At 42.3% G+C, this 17,297-nt stretch overlaps 1 protein-coding gene across 1 annotated transcript in view; it reads right to left on the bottom strand.

Annotated features, from left to right (window-relative positions):
- The window catches only part of krtcap2 (keratinocyte associated protein 2), a 303,563-nt gene that overhangs the window by 166,203 nt on the left and 120,063 nt on the right, over nt 1–17,297 (bottom strand). The window contains exon 4 of the mRNA XM_078565988.1: nt 15,582–15,648. Within this exon, the coding sequence (XP_078422114.1) occupies nt 15,582–15,648 (67 nt within the window). The remainder of the gene's footprint in view (nt 1–15,581; nt 15,649–17,297) is intronic.

Here is a 17,297-nt window from a genome sequence, read left to right as displayed (position 1 = left end):
GATCAAAACCTAGCCTTGGCCCTTCAGCACCCCACTGATGGGCAACAAGGTTGTCTCCAGCTCATTGCAAGCAGGGAAGCATGAGTGGGCCATGAGGGAGGAGCCAGAGAAAAGGGAAATGGAAAAGGGAACTCCACTCAAAGCGCTCCCACTTTTCACTTGTTGCCTCCCCAGTCCCAGTTATTACCCTATATATCCCTTGCACAGGTACAGTTGGGGCAGTCTTTAGCAGAGCTGTCACTGATTTCAAAACCCAGAGGACATTGGCCAAGAGCATCCCAGTAGTCAGAGCAGAGTTATGAGAATCCTGCTTCTTATTCTGCTGAAACCACAGGGGCTGCACCACATGAGGCTGAATTTTTACGGTCCCCTGGGGGAGAGTTTGTTTGGGGCCCACCAGCACACAATGATCAGCAACCCACCAGCAATACTTAATCTTAATTGGATGCCCACTTCCTGGTAGGCAGCTGACCTGATCCCGAGCCGCCCTCATTGAAAATGACTTGGGTTGAGATCGTGGCAGGGAATTGGCACAGAGGCCCACAGCACAAAATTGTGCACCCTCCCACCTCAGGTCTCAGCCCCGAAACACTTAAAAATCCTGGCCTTTAACCCTGTTTCTCTCCACAGATGCTACCTGACCTGAGCATTTCCAGCATTTTCTATTTTTATTTCAGATTTCCAGCATCTGCGGTATCTTGCTTTAGTGTTTTTTGTAAAGATTTGTAACTCTTTTTGTTACAAACAAATAAACTAAATTAACAAAATCAGGGACAAATTAAAAGGCAACCCCTTAAATGGATACTGCAAAAGAAAAACAAATCACAAAGGAAACTTACAAACACTAAATCAAAATGTGATTGAAGGGGTCTATAAAACACCCCAGTCCCCACAGTGCCCACCGAGCACGGAAGGCCTCGACGGTGCAGGCGGACACTATGCGCTCCCTCGCAGGGTATTAGGAAAAGTTTTCAAGAAGCAATAATCGCGCCTCGGCTAAACTGCTTAGCACTATGTTACATTCTTAAGTTTAAGTTCAATTTTTCAGTCAGATAAGAATAATTTGTTTACACCATCTTAATGATGCACATAGGCCGTCAACATTGTAGCTGAGGTAACTTTATTGGTAACACATTTTCCTAACATGAACACATTTCTGCAGTATCTGAACTCTATCCAGGCGGGCTCCAACATGTGCTATCTGACCTTCAACCCCCAGGTCAGATGACCCATAATAGTACAGAGTACTGTATATTATCTAATACTTGAGTTCACTACCCCAATTAGCTATTATCATGACACTTTCTTATTTTGTTCATTATTACCTGCTGCCTGGCAAGTGACCTTCTCAATTGTGACAAGTTTATGACAGAAATGCTTTGTTGATTGTGCGACTGCTTTATCTTGGGAGATGGGTGGCCCAAACAGATTCAGGACATAATTGCCAGATGGGTTCACTGTTTTAATCTAACTAAATTGTGCCAGAATTGGCCCATTATGGGCATCCAGGGCCTCAATGTGTGCAGCTGCTGATGCCCTTGCCACATCTCGTTCCTCCTCCTCCTAATCCTCATGTTGCTCTTACTCCTCCTCTGAAGAGGCAGTCCACTCAGCATTTTCCTCTACCTACAGCTCCAATCCATGCTGTAGAGCTATGTTGTATAGAGTACAGCATAACATTCTCAAGTCCCATGCTGGTGAATAATGAAGGGAGCTCCCAAATCTTTCCACACAGCTAAAATGCATCTTCAGCATCTTGACTGCTTGCTCAACACTAAATGGATGTTGTTGGTAGAGGTCAGTTCTTGCAGCTGTGATTCAAAATCCTGGAATTCCTCGCATAACATCATTGTGGGAGTCTCATCATCATCAGTTCAAGCAGAAGGCCCACCTCCACCTTCCCAGGACAACTAGAGATGGGTAATAAATGCAGCAGTACCTACATCATTTGTCCACTAAAAACAAAGGATAAATAAATAAGGTGCTGTCATTTAGTGAAATGCTGCATTGGTACTTGCCCCACAATCCTCCTATGCACACCACCACCACCCCGCTTCCCCCCACCCCCCCACCCCCCAACCACCAACTCAACTTTTTGTAGATGTGTCAAGAAATGAATTGGAACAGTTGGAACCATATCCTCGGACAAGTTGCTGGGCCATCTGATGATGTAGAACCAGGACTCACATGGCCACCTGAAACTCAAGGACACGATAGCACCTCAAAATCATGTAATTCTCTAAATAGCACCATTCTGGGAACACTATCAGCACAAATAGTTCAAGGAAAATACCCACTACCACCTTCCAAGGGCAACTAAGGAACTAATGCAGTTTTGCCAATATTGCACACATTCCCTGAATAAATGGAAACTAAAGTAAAAATAGCCATTGTTCAATGTGCACTTAATGTTTGTTTGTTGAGGGACTGTATGTATTGGAAAATGAATGTAATTCTTGGGTTCAGTCAGATGAAGCGAGCTCTAAGTGGTTGACTTTATGTGTGATACCTGGAGTGAGATAGAAGAACATAATGGTCCCAATAGTTACAGGGAACCGGGAAAAGAGCATGAGCACTTGTTGTGATGATGGGGAAACCCAGAAATGCCAGGAATTTAACAGTAGGGCCTTAGTTTATTACCCTGTTTCCTGACCAGCAGCCAGCTAGAGAGATTGAAATGCTGGCTGGCAACCAGGCAAGAAAGCCAATAGCAGAAGGTCACAGTTTAGGTCCAGGTTCATGGGGTTCATCATCTAATCCATGTATGTGAACCAGATTCTGCTCTTGTCAAACTGAATGAACTTAACTGATTGCTGATGACAGTAGAATGAAATTTGTCAAAATGCACCATTTAAAAGTACCTAAATCAATTGGCAACCAACATAAAATGAGACAAATTGGAGACATCAGAAATGACTGTAAAACTTATTAATTCAATGGCAAAATTATTCAGTTACCACAGTGGAACTTAATTGAGGATGCAAGCTTTAATGATGCAGGCTGCATCTGTCTTTTTTTTAATTCATTCATCGGATGTAGGCTTCGCTGGCTGGGCCAGCATTTATTGTCCTTCCCTAGCTGCCCTTGAGAAAGTAGTGGTGAGCTGTCTTCTTGAACTCTTGCAGTCCATGTGGTGTAGGTACACCCACAGTGCTGTTAGGAAGGGAGTTCCAGGATTTTGACCGAGTGACAGTAAAGGAATGGCGATATATTTCCAAGTCAGGATGGTGAGTGACTTGGAAGGGAACTTCCAGGTGGTGGTGTTCCCATCTATCTGCTGCCCTTGTCCTTCTAGATGGTAGTGGTCGTGGGTTTGGAAGGTGCTGTTGAAGGAGCCTTGGTGAATCCTTGCAGTGCATCTTGTAGATGGTACACACTGCTGCTACTATGCATCGGTGGTGGAAGGAGTGAATGCTTGTGGATAGGGTACCAATCAACTGGGCTGCTTTGTCCTGGACGGTGTCAATCTTCTTGAGCGTTGTGGGAGCTGTACTCATCCAGGCAAGTGGGGAGTATTCCATCACACTCCTGACTTGTGCCTTGTGGATGGTGGACAGGCTTTGGGGAGTCAGGAGATGAGTTACTCGTCACACGATTCCTAGCCTCTGACCTGCTCTCGTAGCCACAGCATTTATATGGCTAGACCAACTCAGTTTCTGGTCAATTGGCATAGGTAACCCATCTGATCATTCAAACAACTGACTTGTTTTAACTGAAGATTTGTAAAGTTTATATTTACTATAGAAATATGTATCTTCCATTATATTTGTGAAACCAACTAACTCTGTACATTTGTATTGTAGAAACTGTTAAATGTGCCCTTATCAAAAATCTCAAATTTTTCCATAACTTATGTCTCCCTTTTATAACTCACGGAATTGGTGAGGCTCTAATCAGAGTTAACGTCATTTGAAATTGAAGTGAATTCCACATCTTGTCTTCAGGAAGTTCATTGGCATTTTTACAACATCTGATATTATTAAAACCTTTCACAGAGGGGGGAATTAATTTGAATTCTGTAGATTCATGTAAGAAAATCCATAAGGTCAGAAGAATTTAGTTTGTTTTGTAGATTATCAGAAAGTCCTTTTAGAAAGTAGGCTGCTTAACGTTCAGATCTTCTATAGGACATCAAGGCTGGTTAAAATAGCAAACTTTTACCTGGCTGTTTGCTGAGAAGTGAATTCGGTGAAAAAGGTTCTGAATGACACAAAGGGCAGAGTTTTAACTACCAGTGGGGGTGGGTTAGGATGTGGGCCAGGAGAGGAGGGGGAGGGGAGGGCGGTTAAATTCCTAAAACATGCTGACATGTCAGAAACCTGACATGATCCTGTTCATTTCCTGTTTTTACTGGAGAGTGTTTAGAGGTGTGCAAAATCTCCTGTGGAGATGTTGGGCCTCAAATTTAAATATGAAACGAGGCAAATAATTTTGCTTTTAACCCAGCCTTCTGGCTTTAACAGCCAGCGCATGGGGTTCCCAATCTGTATGGAATTCATTAGGGTTAATGAGGCAAAAGCACAGCGGGAAGTCATTAATCAATGAAACTGAAGGGCTGGGAAGCCTTTAAGGGGTGAAACTGCATAGCTGCTTCTCTGCCTTTGTAAAACTAAGGCTTGTGCTCATAGCACTTGTTGGAAAAGTGTGCTTTCATTGCTTCACAGGTGACTTCCAACTAAGTTATTTCACTTATCTTAGACTTGGTCTACTTTGATAAATTTCCCTGTTGTCAACCTTCACTACAGCATGGGAGCAGATATAAAGTTAAAATGTAGACCTTTGATGAGTAGCAAGAAGAGCAACAAGACCAAAAACAATAGCACCAAGAACAGCAGGAGCAACACCAAGAGCAAAAACAGCTGCCTTCTCAGCATCTAAATGCTGCACCGCAGGATGGAGGGGATGGACAAAGGGCTGCAGCTTGAAGGAAGCAATACACCTAGCACAAATGTACAGACAGAGAATCAACTTCCTTAACACAACAGAGCAACAATGCCTCAGGAGGTTCAGGCTTTTGCAGCAGGTCACTGCTGACATCTGAGCCTCTTGGAACCAGACCTCCTTCCAAGGACCAGGTGGGCACACATTGTCAGTGGTTGTCATGATAACCACAGCCCTGAATTTCTTAGCCTCCAGCTCCTTCCAGGGCTCTGATGGTGACATCTGCAGGATTTCACAATCATTTGAAATGGATTTGTTTCATTAAAACTCTGCCCAAAAGGGTTAGCACTCTGCCCGATTGCCTATGTGAAAAATCAGCCATCATTTCCATATTTGATCACCCGTTGGAAAATATGTGTGGATGTCAATGAGCATTGGTCTTCTCTGTGGTGCCCTCCAAGGTCATAGAATTATAGAAATAGAGAGCCACTTCAACCCATCATGCCTGTTCTGGCTCTTTGAAAGAATGTTCGTGCTTAGTCCCATACCAGTGGTTATTGTCCATAATGCTGCAAATTCCTCATTCTCAAGTATTTGTCCACACACCTTTTTAAAGTTATTAATAGGGAGTCAATTAGTCTGCAAGTGTCAAGGCTCACACATGCAAAATGACCATTTAAGCAAGGTACTGAAGGATGACTGGCACGTATGGAATAATGAACTGATTATGCCCAGCCCTGTAAAGAGAGGGCAGGAGGTAGCAAGGCCGGGAACCAAGTCAGAATGCCTCCCCGATGGATTCCCACCTGCGGAAGATTTTCCCAGTGATGGACTAGGAACCAGGCCACCTACCCACTCCCCAGAGGTGAGTGCGATTAAGACTCGTCTTAGGGGTTATTTTGCACTGGTGCCGGTCTTTTACTGATGTGGAGCAGCCTACATGAGGCCGTCAGCTCAATCAAAGCAGCATCCATGCATGGCAGACCAGGGGGGCATTGGAGCCAGAGGCTCCATGCCCCAATGAAGGGGTTACAGGGATGAAAGGCTGCAGCCCCATCGATTAATAGTCCTACAGATGGGTTTCCTCTTCAGGACAATAGACGTGATGGTCTGAATGGCCTCTTTCTGTGCTGTAACCTTTCTATGGTTCTAATAGCCCTGCCAACATTGGGCCTTTTTAATTGATTACTGATGTGTAGGCAGCTGAAGGCGTCTCCATGTTGAGGCACCTTTGTGCTCACCTAGCTGCCTTGACAGTGCCCACCTTTCCCATTGATTGGGCCTGCAGCCTCAGGAGCCAACCTTAAGGGCAGCAAGTGCAGAGGTAACTAATTAAGAGGTCACCTCCTGGAAGGTTGCGACAGCAGGCACACTGATGTCATGGGCAGGCTTGGGACCCCCATATGGGTCCATTGTTGGCCTGGCGGAAAATCCAACCCAATGTTTTAACATGAGTCAAACCCCAAGAAGAACAGATGAGAACATTGGACAATGCTAAAACACATTGTTCAAATGTCTTTCCTAGTCTTCTCATTTAACTTATACAGTTGTTGAAAGGGATTGTACTGAGATCATTTTAAACAGATATATAACTAAGATCAGATGAAGTTCACTATAGATAATTGATGTAAGCATGAATTCAATCTGTTTAATTTTCTCTATATACAGTAATAATTTTTAAAGTTTCTTATCCTAACCACAGTTGAAGAACACTGGATGAATGATTGTTCAGTTTAAATTTCTGTGAGTTTCTTGCACATAGATACTTTGGAGAGAATTACATCATGACTAGCTTTCAAAGTATTTAGAAATGAGACAGGGTCATTAAAGCATAAAGACACTGAATAATTAAAAGTTGCATAGCCCAATAATACATACAGGAATGCAATACATTAGCCCTCCCACTCTCAATCAGTACTAAAATGCTGGAATGAGTAATGGAAAGGATTTTTCTGTTCTGTTCTGTTCTGCCGAGGTTCCCCATTCTAAAATTGTAAAATTATGGCTCCCCAGCCTCTGTTGGCAAGAATGATTGAGTGCTCAGTGAGAGAGATGAGGTAAAGATTGTATTATGTTACACAACATTACAATTAAATATTTACCCTTGTTCCCAAGTTTGGGAATGGAAAGTTTAGCCAACGTGGGAGGAGTGTACAGAATTCTGGATTTTGCTCAATTCCACTCTTGAATCAGTTTACAGATTGGTTCAGGACAGATTGTGAATGTTTTTACACTGATGGAGCAAATATAGATACAATTAAAAGCTGTTTTATCAGGTCATTGGTTTATGCAACATATCTCACTATAAAAAGTAAGTTTACTGTATTACAAAAAAGGATGGAACGTGAAGTGAGTGGTGAAAGTGTAATATGTTAAATAAAGATCCGATAACACTTTTTTAAACAAGAATAGGGAGCTCTTCCATTATTCTGGGCAAGATTTATTTCTCAAACAATATCACCAAAACAGCTTATTTATTAATTTATTTCATTGCTTTTTGTCCCAATAGCATTTTCACACCATTTCTTTTTCTTCCCTGGTATATGTGTAAAATTGCCAATCCTCACAAAATTTGTAGGAATTTCTACTTTCCTCTTGGATTCCGTTAAGTCTCACAAGTTGCATTAAAATCTTGACACAATTTATACTTGTAACTTAACATCCATTCAATCAATGATAGGCTTATTATGCCAGTTGAATAGCCCAGAAAGTTTTAGAGTATTCGTCGAACAATGAATAAATGATTTTGTGTCTGCTCAAAACATGAAAAGGCAGGATGCTGTAAGCTGTCCAAGCACTGTGGTATCTGGAACAGGTTCAACTAGGGGAATTAAATTATTTAAGCATTTTTTTAAGGATTAAGTACACCATTAACTCACTGTTGAACTACAAAAATATTCCAGTACACCTGTTGAACCATGCATTTCATGGTACAAATCTACTACATAATCTGTTTTATTTTCTCACTAATCCTGCATGAACCCTAAATGTCCTGGATAGCATATTTTTGCACCAACTTTGACTCTTTTGCTTGGATTTGCTATTCTTTCTCTGCTGTGTCATATTTTAAAAAGGAATGGATCTGTCATCTCTTACTTAAAACTATAGTGATATATAACAGATTTCTACTTAGGAATTTTAATAATTTTAATCCATGAGCTAGATTGCAAATCCTATAATGAAGTTATGAAATATTATAAGGGCTTTTAGCATTTCACACACATATGTGTGTTGTAACTATTTTATACATGGGCTTAATCACAAGATATGCAGTTATATGCTTTATGAAAGTACAATAGGCTGAAACTTGCTGGAGCAGAGCATCTCATAGTGTGCCTTCTTAGGTAGAATTTTCTGCACCTTTCAGCTCAAAAACATCTTACCCTGTAAGGTGCTGAAGTACAAGCTCATAATGGTGTGGTGAAGGCAACAGAACATCTGACACCTTACTGAATGGTGGGACCAACAGTCTATCTCCTTAACCAATGAGTTTTAAGAGTTGACAAATAAACAGAGGAAGCACTACGAAGGAGGATGAATTAGAATGGGTGAGTTCAATGTCAACACAGGTAAAGAAAGAGAAGTAAAGAAAAGGAAAGAAGTATTGGATTAAGAGAAGAGAAAAAAGAGGCAGAAAGGAAAATCATAAGAATATATCTATATATATATATATATATATATAAATTAGACATTTTGAACTCTCCAGCAATTCACTATTTGAAGGTATGTGACTCTAATGTTTAAACTGTTCACTTTCTGCACCAGAGAATTTTATTGCCAGTAAGGAACAATCACATCACTACAAGTGTCCTTATTATATTAATTACTAGACTTAACTTTTTGTGGCAAGTTTAATGTGCAGTTAATGTGCAAATGCAGCAACTTCATGAAACTCACAGGGAAGTTAAGAGAGAGATGCTATTTTAAGAAGCTAACCAGTGGCACAAATCAGCCAGCGACACTGGGTATCTCTTCCTTACCACAGGTTGCTGGCCAATTTACACATTAATAATGGTAGGCAATGTTATTTTGATAAATTTGTTCCAGTAACAATCCTTGGCTCTGACACCACTCGGACCTCAAATGGTGAATGCTGCACAGCACACTGGCATCAAACTAACTTTGAGCCACTTCTCTGATGCAATGGCTGTGCTCCCACTTTGCAACAAGTACAAATCCCTACTAGGTACAGTATTAGAGGCTGCAGTCCCTTTTCATTACCCTGAAAGGGCTGTTTTTCAACTTCTGGCTATTATTTTCCATTATCTTTGGACACATAGAGGACTGAGCTGATCAGAGAACATTTTAATAATTCTGCTTCTGGACCTGGCAAAATCCACAGTCCACAGGTTTGCGATGTGCAGGAGTAGCAGGGAAAGGTTTCTCTGACTTCTGGCTGCTATTCTAAGCCATATTCTTCATCTGGGTGCCATAAGCACAACCGCATGGTCTCTACCAGTTTGCTGAAAACCCTTCACAAGCTGTGGGTACCCTAGGGTATTATCTACCTTATTGATAATGACAACTAAATTATCCTGTAATATTAAGGATTTGGGGTTCTTTGAGAGGGTGCGAAGGGATTTACCAGAATGGTTCCACAGATGGGGTATTTTAGCTGCAAGGTAAGTTTGGAGATGTTGACACTTGAAGAAAATAAATTGTTAGGGCTATGGGGATAGAGCAGGGCATGGGATTGACTGGATTGCCCTATGGAGATCCTGACATAGACCCGATGGGCCAAATGGCCTCCTTCTGTGCTGTATATGACTCTAAATGCTTGACTGAAAAGCTCACTATTCACCAGTGGGGCCCTCCTCCTCAGGGGTTGGGTACATGTAATTATGTTTGTTTTGGTGCACATTCAATATCATTCTTCCAGCCCAGACAAAATAGTTCAAACCTGTCAAGTTAAAATTGGCCTGCAATTAGACTGCCATTTTAGTATCAATGTGAAATAAACACACAATGTGAAAGTAAGCGTCTAAAAATAAAAATCAGAAGCATGCCTCGACAGTTAGATCCAACCCTTGCCTGTGCACATTAAAGGGGTATGAGTATCTCCAGGTCATTTCCCATTGTTCTGAGCTTCCACAGCTTCATGTATATCCGGCTCCATGCAAAGGAGCATTTTAAAAGTTCCCAAGTAGTTTCTCAACATTGAAATTTTTAAAATTTGTACAAAATCTTTGGGCTGGATTTTATAGGGTGCCGTATTTCCTTACACCGCACCGATCCCCCAACCTGACTATAAAGTAGGGCGGGAGACTGCCCATCAAAAAGCCGGCTGTCCCGCATAGTGTTAGATGCAAGGAAGAGGCATATAAATTGGTCAGAAAAAACAACAGACCTGAGGATTGGGAGCAGTTTAGAATTCAGCAAAGGAGGACCAAGGGATTGATTAAGAAGGGGAAAATAGAGTACGAGAGTAAGCTTGCAGGGAACATAAAAACTTACTGTAAAGGTTTTTATAGGTATGTGAAGAGAAAAGGATTGGTGAAGACAAATGTAGGTCCCTTACAGTCAGAAACAGGGGAATTTATAATGGGGAACAAAGAAGTGGCTGACCAACTAAATACATACTTTGGTTTTGTCTTCACAAAGGAAGACACAAATAACATACCAGAAATGTTGGGGAACACAGGGTTTAGTGAGAGGGAGGAACTGAAAGAAATCAGTATTATTAAGGAAACGGTGTTGGGAAAATTGATGGGATTGAAGACCGATAAATCCCCGGGGCCTGATAATCTACATTCCAGAGTGCTAAAGGAAGTGGCCCTACAAATAGTGGTTGCATTGGTGGTCATTAGATTCTATAGACTCTGGAACACTTTCTACAGATTAGAGGGTAGCTAATGTCCGCCCACTATTTAAAAAGGGAGGCAGAGAGAAAACAGGGAATTATAGACCAGTTAGCCTGACGTCGGTAGTGGGGAAAATTCTAGAGTCCATTATAAAAAATTTAATAGCTGAGCACGTGGAAAACAGTGGCAGAATCGGACAGAATCAGCATGGATTTATGAAAGGGAAATCATGCTTGACAAATCTACTGGAATTTTTCGTGGTTGTAACTAGTAGAGTTGATGAGGGGGAGCCAGTGGATGTGGTTTATTTAGACTTTAAGAAGGCTTTCGACAAAGTCCCACATAAGAGATTGGCATGTAAAATTAAAGCACATGGGATTGGGGGTAATGTATTGAGATGGATAGAAAACTGGTTGGCAGACAGTAGAAATAAACGGGTCTTTTTCTGAATGGCAGGCAGTGACTAATGGGGTACCGCAGGGATCGGTGCTGGGACCCCAGTTATTTACTATATATATTAATGATTTAGATGAGGGAATTAAATGTAATATCTCCAAATTTGCAGATGACACAAAGCTGGGTGGGAGGGTGAGCTGTGAGGAAGATGCAGAGATGCTTCAGTGTGATTTGAACAAGCTAAGTGAGTGGGCAAATGCATTGCAGATGCAGTATAATGTGGATAAATGTGAGGTTACTATTTTGATAGCAAAAACAGGAAGGCAGATTATTATCTGAATGGCTATAAATTGAGAGAGGGGAATGTGCAACGAGACCTGGGTGTCCTTGTACACCAGTCGCTGAAGGTAAGCATGCAGGTACAGCAGATGGTAAAGAAGGCAAATGGTAAATTGGCCTTCGTAGCCAGAGGATTCGAGTACAGGAACAGGGGTGTCTTGCTGCAATTGTACAGGGCCTTGGTGAGACTACACATGGAATATTGTGTGCAGTTTTGGTCTCCTTATCTGAGGAAAGTTGTACTTGCTATCGAGGGAGTGCAGCGAAGGTTTACCTGACTGATTCCTGGGATGGCGGGTCTGACATATGAGGAGAGATTGAATCGATTAGGATTATATTTGCTGGAGTTCAGAAGAATGAGGGGGGATCTCATTGAAACCTATAAAATGCTAACAGGACTAGACTGGGTAGATGCAGGATGGATGTTCCCGATGGTGGGGGAGTCCAGAACCAGGGATCACAGTCTGAGGATATGGGGTAGACCATTTAGGACTAAGATGAGGAGAAATTTCTTCACCCAGAGAGTGGTGAGCCTGAGGAATCCGTTACCACAGAAAGTAGTTGAGACCAAAACATTGTATGTTTTCAAGAAGGAGTTAGATATAGCTCTTGGGGCGAAAGGGACCAAAGGGTATGGAGAGAAAGCTGGAGCAGGTCTATTGAGTTGGATGATCAGCCATGATCATAATGAATGGCGGAGCAGGCTCGAAGGGCCAAATGGCCTACTCCTGCTCCTAGTTTCTATTTTTCTATGTTTCTATCTATTTTATGCTTGTTGGGGCTTCCATTGGCTAATGGCGAGACTTCTGTTCCCATCTGGAAGGAAGTCCCATCTTAGAAAGCTGCCAGCTAATTGGATTGGCTGGCAGCTCTGTCATCCCAACAGCACCAGGTTTGAGCCGTGGCTACTGCTGGGACCAGAGCCAGTCTGCAAAGAAAAGGAAGTTATGGAGGCCGGACTTTGGGTAAGTGAAGGGGATCGGCAAGGCCTGGCTGGCAGACCCCAGCAAGAGGGTGAGGAGGTTGGGGGCTGGGTTTGAGAGGCTGGAGGCGAGGGTTAAAGGGGTTATGACCTGGAGGGGGGCTGCCTCCAATAGGTACAGGAGACATCCAAAGGAGGTTTCCCCACCACTCCTTTGTCGAACAAAGCTCGCTCAGACAAAGCTGCCAGGCTATCCAATTGGCGTGGGCCTCCCCCTGCCATGGGTAAAATAATGGCAGGAGCAGGATGGGACACTTAAGTGGCCATTAATTGGTCACATATGGGCCTCAATAGGCCCAAGGGCAGGCTGGTTGTCCTTTGTCTCCATCGCCCACCATAAAGTAGGAGACATATCAGGAGCTGGAAAGAAGGTGGCAAGCAGGCCACGTATTGCATTTTACAAGCCTCCCCAGCCACCAAGCGTGCCAGCAGGTGGCTGTAAAATTCAGCCCTTTATTACTAGAAAATAGATGCTCCTGCCTAACATTAATTAATTGCCTCATGAGAGGATATCTACACAGAGGGCTCCTTTTGTGGGTGAGCTCAGCATGATCAGAATCACAGCATAGTCAGCAGTATAACTCCAGTCAGCATCACAGTGCACAAATGCTATCCTGAAAGAGAGAGCTGCAGCATGACTATGGATTTAGTGAATGATAGTTTATTGGGAAAGCAAGATTAGGCAAGATATTGAAGATTTTCAGAATAAACCTTTGAATCTACAGCAGTCAGTACAAAATGCTGGCACCATTACATCACCCTGTTAACAATTCTCTCCTTTTTTATCATTGACACCTGTCAATTAATATTTATTATTAAAATCATAAGAAGTTTGATGGACTGATAAGTAAGTAACAGGATAACTGAGTTACAGAAGGAAATAACACCAGTGTATATTTGTACATGTCCATTCCAATCCACATTCCCGTGTTAAATGTCATTGTTTATTTTCAGTCTATAGAATTTCTAATTAACCAAAGCTGCAATTAAGTCAAAATTCCTGCTATAACTTGATGCTACTGCTTTTTTTCTGGTTATGGAAGGTCATTTTAATTAAATATGTCAGAGATAGGGATAATTATAGACTAGTGAAAAATCTAAATATGGGAAATATAACTGGTAATTCACATTTATTAATATTGCAATATTGCGACTTCACATCCTGGTATTTAACATAGTGCTCAAGCAAGTAATGGTATTTAATATCATGCTCACAAATGCTCACACTAAAGCTGATATTTCGATATAGGCAGGAAATTTCTTTGGGTCACCGTAACTTCACCAGAAGTGCTGCGAAAATTCGGTGTGTACATTGTGGAACCTTATGCACACATTAAAAGGACCTGCTGCCTGCAAGAGGCAGGCACTTCAACAACCTAGTCATTTGCTCATTTTTAAATGCTGGTGGCCAGACTGTCACATGCCTTTGTTACCTCCAGACTCGACTATACCAATATGGTCCTGGCCACCCTTCATAAACTTGAGCTTATCCAAAACTCTGCTGCCCACACCCTAACTCACACAAAGCTATGTTCACCAGTCACCCTTGTGCTTGATGGCCTATACTGACTCCAAGACCAGCAACACCTTGATTTTAAAATTTTAATCTGTCCAGCACTCTGCTCCTCCTTATCTCTGTTAACTCTTCCAGTTCAATAACCCTTTGAGATCAGGCCTCTTGTGCACCCCCAACTTCCATTGTTCCACCATTGGTGACTGTGGCTTCAGCAGTCCAGACCCTAAGCTCCAGAAATCTCTCTGAAACATTTCTACCTCCCTATCCCCTTTCCAGTTGCTCCTTAAAAACTGCCTCTCTGACGATGTTATTGGACTCCTAAATCCAAGCATTTGTAATTATAATGATGATGAAACTGTCAGCGCTCACTATCATTACAGTGTGAAAATTATAGCAACTTCTGGTGTCCACACATGCACAGTTAAACGTGGAAATCTGGAATTTGGTTTTGGTGATACCCTGCTCCTCTACAGGGTGCACTGTTCCAATTGTCACAGATGCAATGAACACTGAATCAGTGAATTGATGTGAACTTCAATTTTATACGTTATTCTCACAGCAAAAAATGTTGAAAATGTTGGGCCTTGTTGAGTGAAGTGTAACTGAGTTTTTAATGGTGCACTTAGTCATAACTACTGCTGAACAAGTTCTCTGTATCTGAAAAGCTAATTTTATAAGTGTGGAATCTCATTCCCTTTAAGTTCATTTAAAAATTCCATGATGCTTTAAATAATAAAAATTATTTTTTTTAGTTTTTTTATGATATTTCATTTTCTACTTTAATCCTTTCTGTACAGTGTCCTAAAATGTGAGTTATAATCCCTGCTTTTTAGCTGCTGCTTTGCTCGCCATGATAATTCTTCAACCTGATTGGTTGATCAGCCTACCTACTACCTGTACCAGTGCTAGAAACCACAGTGGCGCAAGATTCAAAGTCATGCCGAGATAGAGGAAACTGATGCTCTGGACCCACTAAATCTTTGTAGATGGCTTTTTTTGAGGTCAGTGATAAATGCCATCCCTCCGTTGCTGACCACAAAATCTGGGCTGCTATCTCTTTATGTGGCTCAGTGTCAAAATTATTTTGCTAATGACACTGTGAAGCACTTTGGGGCACTTTACTATGTTAAAAGTGTCATATAAGTGTGAGTTTTTGTTGTGAGCATTAATGAGCTGATGCTTACCCCAATTTGAGGCCATTAGTACCTCATTCTCAGCTATCTTCCAAGTTAAAACCAAACCTAAACCTTGCCTCCCCCTCCACATCCAACGTGCTTCCTGGCTGTTCAACATCAAGGTCACTGATGATGACTGCCCACCAAGGAGGAAGAATGGCTAGATTCTTGGAAAAAAACAAGGTGAGACATAAAAGTCACTGAAACCAAGAGAAAATAGTGTGGAGCTTTTTTATTGTAGAGCCTTTTGCAAACCTGCATTAAGAGTTGTTTTTGAGCATTATCAGGGGTCTTTCTTGTTCCATTCGTGTATTTCTATAAATTCATATATAGGAATTTCAATTTAAACAACTGAACATTATTTCTGTGTACATTATTTTGAATAAAAAATTGCATTCACAGTGTAGAGGGATAAGATATCATGCAGAATGAATACAGAAACAACTGTCTTACAGGAATCAACTGATAGATAGCAAAGAAAAATTACCTACCATGAAGTACATGCCACAGGATGCACTTGGTAAGATGTATAAAGTGCAAGGCCAAAACATGACAAAACTGGGGAGAAAATGGAAAAATGACTATCTACTTGAAGAACTCATTGCTATCAGTCAAAGCCTGACATTTACGTGAGAAATAATTTTCAGAATTCTTTTACGCTTGAAATGAGATAATCAGCATTATTCCACATGTCTGTTATCAGATAATATTTTAAGATTGAGTTTCATGAGATTCAGTGCCAAGTTTATTCAGCTGTAGCATTATAATACTCAGATTGACAACACAGTACAGTAATACAGGGAAAATACATTCCAATTTAATACTCACCACATTTGTTGAATTGCACTAGCTAACATCCCAGTCTACCAATTTAACAACAGAAATGGCAACCAAAGCCTCGCCCAATGGCTTACCAGATTTATCTAATTAGTTGCTGAGTCATACCAATAGGGAATATGCCAGCTTTAATCCTTGGTGGGGGCTGAGTTTACTGATCTCAACTGAAGAAGTAGTAGGAGTAGTAAAATTAGCCTTGGTGACATTGGGTTAGGAAGGAGACCATCAGCCAAGCTCAAGACAGGGTCAGGCCTGTCGTGTGGGAGGCAATCGGGGACTCAGGGGATAGGCCGGGGTGGGGCGGTGGTCACCAGTGGAGGGAGGTCCACAGGTCACTGGGCCTTAAGGGGAGGGTACCCCAGTCAGAAAAAAGCTTCTGATGGAGGCGCCCCCACCCCCCAATTCCCGCCCAGGATTGATGCCCCCACAGGCTGAATAGACTGTCAACTCTCAATGAAAATGCTTACATGTGAATAATGAACTGCAGTTCATGGAACCTGTGCTCCCAAAGGAATCAATAGGAGCAAAGAATGTGGGAGTCTGGGGTAGGGGAGTGGAAGCTGATAGAAGTAGATGTTACAAAGGAAGTGTTGCCTATAAACCAGCTGAAAAATAAAACAAAATGAAGGTAGTATGGTGGAGGCAATATCATACAGATAACCATGGACTTCATTCCTAGGCTGTCTGCAATTTGATCCCGCCTCCCATAGTCAACATTAATGTCAATGCACAGTCATAATTCCTGTTAAAGTGGGCCTAGAGGGGCAATTTTTTTATTGATGCCACAATGGCTTTCCACACGAAGAGGCTTGATTTCTCAGATTCCTTTCTCGCATGTACATATATGGATGAGACTCCAATCTCTCTTCTTCCTTCCTCCCCTCCCTCTCCCAGGCACTATGCAGCCCTCTGTTCGATGCTGGTGTTAGAAACTTTAGGGTCAGAATTTTGCCCAGCCCTCAGCGAGTTCTGAGGCGGATTGAGGGGGTGGGGGGAGTGTCAAATTGCATAGACGGGATTCCATCCAGGATCATGTCTGTCCCAACATTAGAGCAATTTCCTGCTGGGGTGGGCAGGGCCTTGGACAGGAAGCCCACCTTTGCCCCAATTAAGGACCTTAGGTGGCTACTGAATAGCCAGTTAAGGGCTGTCTCCCACCCAGCCTCAATTTTTAGGCTGGCAGATGGCTGACAGCTTTGGTGGGGGGAGGGCCAATAATGAAGGGAGTTAGATCTCAGGAGGGGAGGTGGGGTTGGGGGGGGGGCGCCTCCATCAGAAGCCTCCTTCTGACTGAGGGCACCCTCCTCTTAAGGCCCAGTGATATGTGGACCGCCCTCTACCTCTCCACCCACCCGCGGTCTATCCCCCAA

Source organism: Cetorhinus maximus, chromosome 2 (genome assembly GCF_964194155.1).
Source record: "Cetorhinus maximus chromosome 2, sCetMax3.hap1.1, whole genome shotgun sequence".
NCBI lineage: Eukaryota > Metazoa > Chordata > Chondrichthyes > Lamniformes > Cetorhinidae > Cetorhinus > Cetorhinus maximus.
Note: the sequence above shows the minus strand (reverse complement) of the source record. Positions and strands in the feature narration are given on the sequence as shown.